This window comes from Trachypithecus francoisi, unplaced genomic scaffold, assembly GCF_009764315.1.
Source record: "Trachypithecus francoisi isolate TF-2019V2 unplaced genomic scaffold, Tfra_2.0 Lachesis_group4, whole genome shotgun sequence".
In the NCBI taxonomy this organism is placed as follows: Eukaryota; Metazoa; Chordata; class Mammalia; order Primates; family Cercopithecidae; genus Trachypithecus; species Trachypithecus francoisi.
Genome location: NW_022681469.1, coordinates 89,604,111 through 89,616,198, shown reverse-complemented (window position 1 = coordinate 89,616,198; position 12,088 = coordinate 89,604,111). Strand labels below are relative to the sequence as shown.

At 31.2% G+C, this 12,088-nt stretch overlaps 1 protein-coding gene across 9 annotated transcripts in view; it reads left to right on the top strand.

Annotated features, from left to right (window-relative positions):
• SNX13 (sorting nexin 13) overlaps nucleotides 1-12,088 on the top strand; it is a 149,353-nt gene that overhangs the window by 102,352 nt on the left and 34,913 nt on the right. For 7 of the 9 annotated variants that reach the window (XR_004433321.1, XM_033194936.1, XM_033194940.1 and 4 more), the window contains 4 exons: nucleotides 2,476-2,580; nucleotides 3,157-3,289; nucleotides 7,630-7,667; nucleotides 11,548-11,617. Coding sequence is in view for 8 of the 9 variants with exons in the window: in XM_033194936.1 (XP_033050827.1) it covers nucleotides 2,476-2,580; nucleotides 3,157-3,289; nucleotides 7,630-7,667; nucleotides 11,548-11,617 (346 nt within the window). In the remaining variant the exon portion in view is untranslated. Of the gene's footprint in view, nucleotides 1-2,475; nucleotides 2,581-3,156; nucleotides 3,290-6,410; nucleotides 7,584-7,629; nucleotides 7,668-11,547; nucleotides 11,618-12,088 lie in introns of those variants that run through there. The other 2 variants (XM_033194935.1, XM_033194941.1) reach the window with 2 other exon arrangements.

Genomic DNA, 12,088 nt, shown 5'->3' with positions numbered 1-12,088 from the left:
AGAGCAGCATGGACAACATAGCAATACCTTGTATCTACAAAAAGAAAAAGAGAAAAGAAAATTAGCTGGAGCTGGTGGCACAAGGCTGTATTCTTAGCTACTTGGGAAGCTGAGCCAGGAAGATGGCTTGATCCCAGGATATCAAGGCTGCAGTGAGCAGAGTAACAGAGCGATACTCTGTTTTTAAAAAAATTTTTTAAAAAAAGGTTATTTAACTTGATCCTTCACATTGGATTGACACAAGAAATAAGTGTGAGGTGGGCTTGAAAAGAGCAGATCTAAAAATCAAGGTGAATTTTTATGTTTGACTATATTCAGTGGTAACACTGCATAAAAAGATGTCCTGAAGGCTTCAGGCAGTTCAGAAGAGTATTATTAGAGAAGGAAACAGAAAAAGCAAAAATATCCTACTGCATCATGGATTCGATAGAAAAGTCATTATTTATTTTTGTTAAATATAGATAATACCTGTTTTGCACATACATTCTGCTTTTATGTACATTTGCCTTTTGAAAAGTCTTTCTATATTTTAAGAATACAAAACAATATAACCTATAACATTTAAGTATCCAATAGAGTTTTAAAAAAGGTTTAATGGTATATCAGAGGTCACAAACATTGTAAATTACATATTGTTGTATTTGTCTCATACAGATTATTTGCCACTCTTAGCTAGTCCTATTGGTTTGTTTAAATAATCACATTTCTGTAATAGAAAAGTAAAGAATACACATTAAGAGATAATTTTGGGAAAACATTCACTTTTATATTTTCACGTTAAAGTAATAACACATGTACAAATATTTCTTTTTTGTTGTTGTTTTGTTGTTTTGTTTTTTGAGACAGAGTCTCACTCTGTCATAAAGTTTGGAGTGCACAATCTCACTGCACCCTCTGCATCCCAGATTCAGGCAATTCTCTTGCCTCAGCCTCCCGAGCAGGTGGGATTGCAGGCATGCACCCACACCCAGCTAATTTTTGTATTTCTTTAGAGAGACAGGGTTTTTGCTATGTGGGCCAGGCTGTTCTCAAACTTCTGGCCTCGAGGGATCCGCCTGCCTTGGCCTCCTGAAGTGTTGGGATTACAAGCATGAGCCATCATGCCTGGCCATATAAATATTATTTTTGTGTTACTTTTTTTGGAAGAGGGGATCCTGACTGGTTGTGTTTCACGTTGGTACACTAAAAGTGTTGGTCATCCTATACCAAAGATGGGGCTTAATCCATTTTGTGTACTTGAGATATATAGGAAAAAGTAAAGTTTAAGTAATTATAAAATACTATTTTTCAAATTCACCCTTTTTATTTCCTAGAAAGTGAGTTTAGTGAGCTTAGAGGGCAGATGAAAGGGCAAAACCAAGTAACATCATATTCCTCTCTAATATTTGTTACATACTCGAAGCTGTTTAGTTCTCCTGTTTTTATTTCGGGACAACTCTGCTACCCCCCAAAACACAAAACAAATAAGCATCCCACTCAGAAAAACAACCACCACACAACCTACTTAGGTTTACTAACAAAAGTGTCGAATTGACAATGGGGCATTAGAAATTGTATAGCCCTTTTCCTACATATCTATACCCTGAGGTTTACTTTTTTTTTCCTTTCTTGATTTATCCAACCTGTTCCTTATTTTACTGGATAAATTAGAGAAGTTATGTAAATAATACTTTTTGTTAGTTTTTCTAAAAGTTATCTCTAGGGCTCATTTACTCTCCAGACTTTTCAGAACTAACAATGCAAAAGTTGATGTGCTGAAGCTGTTGACATGTCTAGCTTTTCAGCATTTTTTCTTTTAATAAAGTAATTTTTGAAGTTGAAATGTCAAATTTTGTATTTCCTTGTGTTATCTGTGTTACTATATGCTTTGAAATGGAAGTTCTTAAAACGAATTAATTTTAAGGATTTCTTTCCCCATATCATACTGGAACTTTGCTGCAGCATTGGTTATAAAACCAAATTTAGGATAACAGTAGTCTCTTTAAAGGACATTCAAAAGGATTCTCTCGTGTCAAATAATAAATGAAATCACTTATTTGTTCATCAGTCATATTAATATACATCTACTACTAAGTACTAAACACTAACTCCTAATGACAATGTTTCCTATGTGCCAGACACTATGGTATATATCTTATATAGATCTCTTTTAATCCTTACAATAATCTTAAATAACCTTATATAGTATTATCTCCATTTTACAGATGGGGTAAATGAAGCTTAGTGAGAGATAACTTGTTAGGCAAAAGTCGAGATTTAAATCCGTGTTTGTTTACAAGTCTGCTATGTAATACATGGGGAAGAGAAGGATTTAGTCCTGTTTCATCCTTCTTAAATGTCAAGGCGTCATTTACAAACTAGTGATTCTTACCTGCCAGTTATTTTCAATAATATGATTCCATTATTATCATACTATCAAGTATCATCTTGTATTAAGAAATTACAGAGATCATTACTATTATTTTTCTTTGTTAGGCATCTCCAAGAGTTACTGTTGATGACTATTTAGTAGCAAAATTAGCAGATACTTTGAATCATGAAGATCCAACCCCTGAAATCTTTGATGACATTCAAAGGAAGGTATTATTATGTACAGCATTTATCATTTTATCTTTTTTGAGAAAAAATACTTTCATGTAATGTAATTAGTTTTTAAAAACTTCTTAAAAGTAGAGTGGTATTAAAAAGATAAGCTATGGCAATTATACTTCTCAATTCCAGAAATGTAAACCAGTATTTTTGTTTATTTCGTTTATTTTCTGAGGAAAATCCTTAAGTTGGGTTGTTTTATTTGAATTTGATTGTAGAGCTAGATATTTTAGTTTCAGAATTTGATGAATTGATGCTATATAAATAACACGTCTTTCAAATTCATTTTAACATGAGCCTTGAACCTTTACATGCACTTATTTCTCAGAAAACACTTCCCAGAACATGCTGTCTATGACTTGTGTTGCAATAGGATTTTTTTCAATATAATTTAGTTACTGGAGGGATCAGAGGAAATCATTTGTTGTGAAAAAGTCTTATTGCTGACAGCGTGTAACTATGATACATTACGGCAAGACTTCAATGTGTCTTTTGGTGAAATTGTATTTCGTAAAAATCACCACATACCTGTATTAATTGTTGAATATCTTGATTTATTTCACCAAGGTATATGAATTGATGCTACGAGATGAAAGATTTTATCCTTCCTTCAGACAGAATGCACTTTATGTGCGCATGTTAGCTGAGCTTGACATGTTAAAAGATCCTAGTTTCAGAGGATCCGATGATGGGGATGGAGGTAAGGTGGCACCCATTTTACACATATATGCATATATATTTGTATATATTCTGCTTACCAAAAGAGCTTTTATATAAGTTAAAAATGTTATTAGAGTCCAAATATAAACTGTAATATATTTAAAAATCTACAAATGAATGACAGAGTTTAGTGACTGTACTAAATTAAAATGTTGAAAATTTAATAATGGATTAGAATATAACTATAGAAACCTTGAATTCTTAAAGAAGAATGTTTTCTTCAGGTGAGTCACTAAAATATTTTTATGGCAGTTTCCTTTTTGCGAGTAAGTAATAATATGATTATAGAATTATTGAGAAGATTTAATATGCAATAAGTAATGACTCAGTATATCATAAACTATAAAGCATTATTAAAAAACTACAGTTTTAAATATCTTTAATTGTATACTTTTCCAAATTCTACACAGTATGAGAGACTTTTGAGCTAGAAAAAGCTGCAAGAGTCATTTATTCCAACCTTCAATTTTTTCAAATGAGGATAATGAGACCTATTAACATGTTATAGTGAAAAAAAAGTTTTAAGAGTCAGAATATTTAGATTTTACTCCCATTCTACCACTTACTACCTATGTGTTGTCCAAGTACTTAAATTCTTCAAGCCTCATTTTTCTGAGTTGGTAAATCTGGAACAATATCCTCATAATATCTTACATTAGTCATTGTTAGATTTAAATGGAATTATGCATTTGAAAATGATTTATAAAGTAAAACACAAGTGTCGATTTTTATTAGTAAATAGTGAGTTATATAAGAATAGTGGGAGGGATAGTCTTTAGAACACAAGTTTCCAAATTCTTAGGCCCAGTGATCATTAACTTGTGATTCAATTCAGAATTATTTATTAAGCTCTAATTAAATATCTGACGTTTGATGATCTTTCTGGTATGTTCTACCAAGTAAATGAATGAGGTCAATAAAAAGTAAATGGGAAGGATTTGAGTATTTTAAGAAAGTACTTCAGTTGTGACCATTTACTGATGAACAGGTTTTATGGACAAGCACACTTGGGAATGGAGATAAAATAGCGAGGTCATGAGCACTGCTTAAAAAAATACCTCTATTGTGGAAGTCTCCCAGTCTGCCTTCTCTTCCACCTCCTATCCCTCTGTCTACACTAGCGAGATTTTGTTTTTTAAATAATCTAAGAAATCTAGTTACCGAAGTTTACATTTGAAATTTAGTAACTTTTGTTTTGGTGGTTTATCTGATGCTTTGGGTTTTTAAATTAATACTCTTTCAAGTTTACTTTTGTGTACAATTGGAATAATCTATTAACTGATTTTGATTGCGTAATTATGGAAATTTTTAAAAAAAGAATAGAGTTCTTCTCTGTAAGTTGAATAGTAAAATTTTATGTACCTGTAGTTTGTTGTATATATCTGTACTTACTGTCTCTGTTGAAAAATGTTCTTTTATAGAGATACTATATGAAATTTGCAATAGCAACTCTGTGTCAACTAACCATCCTAAAATGACTATCATAAAAGTTTTTGTTGTTTATACTAATTTTATCTGTTTTAGAAATTTCTTAGTATTTGTGAAGTAGATTTGCTGTATGACTCAGAAAGAGAGAAGACAAAGTCATAACCAACTAATTGTGTGGGCTTCTAAGTAACGTGTAATTTAAACTGGTGATAGTAGCAATATATTCTGTGGAAGTAATTTTTGATCCTACAATTTAAGAACTCTTTCCAGTCTTTTAAATGGACTTTTAGCTTCCGTTGATATCTTTCCAGCCAGTCTGTCGTCTTCAGTACAGCTATTGGAAGCAAACTATAAGCAATCTCAAACTTCCTAAAATCGTATACTGTATTTTTTTGAAACATGAAGTATATTAAATTTTTTTTTTTTTTGGAACTGGTTTTGATCTGAAGTAAATTTGCTTCTCATATATCAGTCATTGAGTAACCTCTCACATTTGAATCATTGATTGTAGTTTGAGATTATATACTTATATATCTTATTGTCTTTCTAAGACATTGCTGTCTAATATTTTGTTTCCTAATTGATGAATTTTGTACTGTGAAATTACCTATCCCTTTTTTTGAAACCATTTGAAAAAAGTATGTGGACTGATGGGTATAATATGAAACATTACTATTTAAAATAACTGTCAGGTTTTTTTTTTTTTTTTTTTTTGAGATGGAGTCTCGCTCATCGCCCAGCCTCGGGCGCAGTGGCGTGACCTAGGCTCACTTCAGGCTCCGCCTTCCGGGTTCACACCATTCTCCTGCCTCAGCCTCCTGAGTAGCTGGGACTACAGGCGCCTGCCACCACGCCTGGATAATTTTTTGTATTTTTAATAGAGATGGGGTTTCACCGTGTTAGCCAGGATGGTCTCAATCTCCTAACCTCATGATCCGCCTGCCTTGGCCTCCCAAAGTGCTGGGATTATAGGCGTGAGCCACCACGCTGGGTCAATAACTGTCAGCTTTGTTGTCTTTGTCAGTGTTTAGGTTTTAGGCCACTGGTTTACCTTTCTCAAATAGTAATGCTTCTGATATACTTCTTTTTATATGATTATTTAATCAAAAAAAAAGGCCTTTCCACATTTTTTTGTTATAAATTAGTTTTCTGACTTTTAAAATTAAGCTACTCAGCACTACGTGCATTTTTTAGACATTCTGAAATTTTGACTACCTTTTAGACATTCTGAAATAATTATCTAATCTAGGGATTAATGTGCAGCTGATTTTTTAAAAAGTAGTCTACATTTGAGCCTAAAATTAATGAACCAAGTCATATCATATGGTATAGTACTGTATCCTCTGGTGGTTTTTCTTTGCTTGAGTAGAAATTTCATTCCTATTTAACCAAACTTAACAGTAGGTAGAGAATTAGCTGGTTGGCTTGCTTGTGCTTACTATCTCTCCTCTCTCTTTTTCTCCTCATTTCTTCCATTGCCCTTTCTGTTTATTCATGATTACTTTCTTTAGTTATTAAATTATTTTAAAAATAGATGTTTTCTCCTTTATTACAACAGAGTTTCATAGTCTTTTAAAACTATATGAATATGTTTTCCTTTCTAAGTTTTAATCTCAACGTTGTTTTTCTCACCATGTTGAACAGTGCTTTCTTTTGTTTTCTAATATTTGTAGGTAGTCATCCAATTCTTGATTAAATGTCGACCAAGATTGATTTTATACTGTATTTCTGGATCTTCTTATTGTTGATCAAGAAAGTAAACTATGCCCTATTTTGATCCCAAATTCTCCTTTAACTTGACTTGTCTTTGGTGGGAAGATTTAAGAGGTGGGCAGACTACAGAAGAGGTAGGAGGCATATAATTGAATAAGGAGGATAGAAAACTATTTTACTCATTTTAAGTATCACCAAGGGATAATCCTAGGTGAAATTCCCATTTTTTTTTAATGACCCAAAGGGCTGAAGAACCAAGAAATGTTCTTGAGCATTTAGAATACATTTGGAAGGCAAAATCAGCTGCCTCCTTGTAGAAATAATAGTCTTGCTTTTTTGAAGACCCATTTAGAGAACCAAATTCATAACCTCTTAAGTGCTAGAAACCATATATTAAACTGTGTATGAATATTGCTTTACCATAGATTTGTTTATGTGTTTAATAAAGAAACACCTTAATTGGTAACTTAATTTTCTTAGATTTATAAGAAAACCCTAAGGGAAAAGATTATTGCTTGATATTAATGTTAATAATCTAAAATTGACTTACTCTCTAACATTAATTTTTCCCAGTTACTTTTTAATTAAATGGAATTACATAAGCGGTTTTAAGTGTCTTTTTATCTATTAGTTATATATTGATTTAAAAATCTGGACTTCTAGTGTTTTCAAGAAAATCTACCACCAAGAATAAGAGGACTTAATAGACCTATTAAAAATAAGTCTGTTTCTCCCTCACACTACAGACTGATTTTATTTGTAATCTTTCTTAGTCTAGTGAGACAGAAGTTACAGAATAGTGCTGATGTTTCCTAATGGGCCTCATTCTGCAGTGTTTTCCTTATGCTTATATTGTATTAGGCAACTTACTTGATTCCATTAGAATAAAAACATTTAATAATTACTCTCCTGAACACTAATGCCTTTTTGATTTTTGGCCAGCTATCAGGTGCATACCATATTGTCACTTAAATGCCTGGCTTAGAAAACCATAGAACTTTAAGGGATCAAGTTTTTGGGAGTATTCCACAATTTTATTTTTTTTATTTTTTATTATTATTTTTTACTATTATGTTATATCTTGGCTTATGTGACTTTCATTCTTGGTGTTTGAACCTTAGATAAAGCAACCGTTTTAAAGTTTTTTGCTGTATACTAAGTTGAATTTCCCCCCTGCAGAATCTTTTAATGGGTCTCCTACAGGAAGCATAAATTTGGTAAGTACTATTATGGGTACTTTATTAAAGTGACTTGAAAATAATGTAAAAGGCCGGGCCTTAACGTATGTAAATAAATGATATATAAAGAAGGCCCCAAATCGTAATTTAGTGTTGTAAAAAGTTATTATGCTTTTAAAGAAATGCTAAGTTCACATATAAGGCATATATGAATTAGAACTTAAAAATTATATTTTATCTTTATTTAAAAATTTGGTTTAGGTTAAACCTGCATAATTGCTTTTGTGCATTTTGTAAAAAATTGATTTCATTATTTTCAATTCCAATATTTAGCATGTTTAAATTGTGATTACTAAATTGCTATGATAGGCAGTAAGTTTGTGACACATAAATGTTTATATTGGAATCAGTTTTTTTCTCCTCTTGTATTTAGAAAGAAATATAAAACTGGTGAGGATAACCAAAACCAAATAGATATTTCTTATAGTCTACACCAAAACAAATTCAGGTCATTGTAAACAAAAAAAATTTTTTATTAAGTTTAGACAGTTTTACAGCAACTACATCCTTAATGATTAGAAGTTAGAATGACATGTTTTTAGAACCTCAACTGTCATTGGCATTTTACATATTCAAGGTACAGTGTAAAATAATGAACATTTTAGTTCTCTTATATATCCAACCTTGCCATTGAATAACTTCTTTCCTAAGATGCTGTTAGGAGGAAATATTAGTGTTCTATGAAGGTTTCAGTCCAGTTTGGCTGGGTTGAGGAGGGGAAAAACAGGTAAGGTGTTGTTTGTTTTGTTTTTCCTCCTACCTGCATTACTTTTTCTTTTAGACCTTTCATAATAGCTAAATGTTTTAGAGGTTAGTTGTCTTATGTTTACTTCTAAAATAACTTTATTGAGTAAATGTTCCATTACTGTATTATAACCTTTAGTAAAACACTAAAGCAGATCTGTTGTGTAATTGTCAGATACTTTGTAACTTTTAAAATATTTCCTAAATCATTTGGTATTATTACCATTTACTTGTTGTAGTCCAGAGCTTTAAACAAAAATGAATTGCTCCTAGAACTTGAAGGAAGTGTTAAAAATAATGTTCATTGTATAGAAAAGTTTCCAAATGTGATGAAACCCTTCCTTGGTTTGAAATTTTTTAGTATTCACATTTGTAGTGCTTGTGTAAATATTTAACCACTACTAAAAATTTTTTTTTTCTTTATTCTATGTCTGGAATAAATGCTTTTCCAAATAAGATAAGTCTTTTGTCACATGGTAGTATAAACCAGAATAGTCTCTGGATAAAAAGAAGGTCATTCTTGAAGTCAGTGACTTGGAGTATTTTATTATTCCCATAAGTCTATTTAATTCATACTTTTAAGTAGGTGGACCATGTAGACAAATTTTAGTGAATATCTGTGTTTTAAAAATAGCTTAAGATTATAAACTAGATCACAATAGTTTATTCCAATATACTAAACAAAGGAGATATTTAATGTGTTTGGTATTGTACTCATTTTGCCATTGGTAGCTTGGTAGGTAAGTTACAAGCATTTAGTGCCGTTTTGGTTGTGTTTGATGACTATCACAGTAAATTTGAATTTTCAATTTTTGTCTTAGTGTTAAAAAACACTTTCTTACAAGGAGTTTAAGACTCATAACTTAAGGAGTACTCTACAAATTGTGCTTATTTCAATATAGCATTAATGTACTTGTTTTGAAATCACAATTCTCTTTTGCTACATTTCTAAATCAAGTGTAGTTTTGTAAATATTACTTTACCAATTGTAACTTTATAGTCCACTTGATATTTACATGCATTATAACTATAACTGATGTTTTTCCAAAGTTTTCATCATATGTAATGAAAACAATATTTACTAATTGCATATTTTAAAAGAGATAAAAAGACATTTCTCCATAAAGCCTTTTTAACAACTTTTGGATTGCATAGTATGAGATGCTAACATGTTTAAAGAGATAAGTATATTTAGCTTTTTAAGTGTTTACAAGGGAAGGTTACCATTATTAATAATGCTTTTTTTTAAAAAAAATAGATTATTTTATGTTACCTGTGCTGGCTTATAATTAGAAGTTATAGTAGAAAATATAAATTTGGTAGAATATTCCATTTCCTCTGAGTCTTCTATCTTTCACATAAAAATACTGAAGTAAAGGTTGTGCTATTTCTATCAAAATGATTTCTTGAGCACATAAAAATAAAAGCATCCTTTTTTTTTTTCCCCAAAGCATTTTCATTCACAGTATGTCCTGACAGTGATGTAGAGTAGGTATTAGCCCCATTTTACCATTGGGAAAACTGAAATCCGAGAAAGTAGTTGATATGGTTAAAGTCTCTCAAGGTATTGATAGTAGAGCATGGACTAGATCTAATTTAATTTGATGTCTTTGCCATTTGAGTTGACCAGGGAAGTCTTGTGGATTATCTGTGTAGAATTATCACATTTTGCTTCTCTTAACAATCAGTTTTTAGTAGATACATTTTTGGCCTTCTTCTTAGAATGCAGTTGCCTTAATTTAAGTGACTGTGTCATATGGATGGTTGCATTTAAGTCATTTAGATGACTGTTTTAGTAATACATTACATTAGGACTCAAAAGCTCATTCACATTCTATTATTTTTAAAGAGTGAAATATATCTGAATTATATGAATATGTGAAATGTGTGAATAATGTAAATACGTGAAGTATGTCTAGGTTATATATGTTAGGTGCCCTCAAGACCACTTCCAGGCTCAGTGATTTGCTAAGAAAACTCACAGGACACACCATAGTCTTACTCATGTCTAGGATTTCTTACCATGAAAGGTTATAAAGCAAAATCAGCAAGACAACACGTGTGAAATGTTGCCATCAGGAAGACTCATTGGAGACTAAATGTACAGGTTTTTTATTGGAGGCAGATTACATAGCACATACCGAAATTCTAGACTCCTAGAAGGAAAGCAGGTGTTCAGCATAAACATTTCTTATATAGATAGTTTAGGTATGGTAAACCACTCTTACTGGTTGGAGAATGCTAGGAATCTTCCCTAAATTTAAGTTCCCAGATTCCATCCAGGGGACAACCTTGGAAGCAGTCTTTGCTAGGCAGAGCAGTTTCAGGCTGCCATGTTAACTCTGCAGTCTGCTTTAATTATATGATTATATTCCTTTTTATGTATGTGTGGATATATGTATACATGACAAAAACATTTTTGAAGTTTAGACCCAAAGGCCATAGTTATAAAAGATTCGTTTTGAGTCAGTCAATAGGCATTTATGTTTGTGGACTTGTTTTTGAAAACTGATCGTTTAAAATCTATCATAGTCTATGGATTTACCTCATTTAATAAATAATCAGAATAATAGCTAACATTTGTTATATTAGGCAGTTTTCTAAATGTTTTACATGTCTTATTTAATCTTCACATAATTCTCTGACTTAGGTAGTATTCTCATTTTATAGATAAGGAATCTGAATTAAGTATAAAAATTATTTCTATATTAACAAAAGTATTAAGCTAAAAATACAGAGCTGGTTGTAGTATATTTCAACATACATGTTAACATAAGAATATGTCTACTTTATTTTTATCTAGATTTTCTTGCCATATAAGGACCATAATTGAAAAGTAGCAAGTTACAGTAGATGGACAAGCAATTAAGGGAGAAATAATCTAATAAGTTTATTACTAAATTATTTTGTTTTATTGTTTCTTAATCTTTGCTTTTTTTCTGTTAGCCTAAATGGAAAAGATTATTGTGTGTGGAGGGGATGGAGGGTATACAAATAATATATAGTTTACATGCATGGAAATGAGTAATTGTAATGCATATATGATGTAGAATTCTTTGATACTTTTTTTCCTACAAAATTTTAAAAATTTGTTTCCGGTTTTTTTTTTTCTCAGTCTTTAGATGACCTTTCAAATGTGTCTTCTGATGACTCAGTACAACTTCATGCCTACATTTCAGACACTGGTAAGAGAGTTTGAAGTATAATTACTGCATTAAAACTATATATTATTGTATCCCTAAATAATTTTCCACACTTAATTTTTACTAACCTTTTTTTTTGTTCTCTAGTCATATGTTTGTTACTTTTTTTCTACAGTATGTCCTTCATTAAATTCTATTGTATTTATTTGCTTATGTATTTGATCTCTCTAAGATTGTGACTATCAACATTTGAAAATGCTTATGTTCTAAGTGTTTTACTATTTCTGATAAACTCTGAAACCATTCTTTTCCTCTTTGTGCTTGAGTCCAGCTGATAATTGTCTGTATAATTCTCATTAAATCTTTTCTGGAGAGATCTTAGTTCAGGATTAGTTTTCATATATGCAAAGTCAGGCTAGGTAACTGGGTTAAATGAAGCCCCCAGTATAGAAACTTGCAGAACTTTAAGAAGTGCTTGAATGAGGTGAGAAACCTCTAAAGCTTTGTGATCAT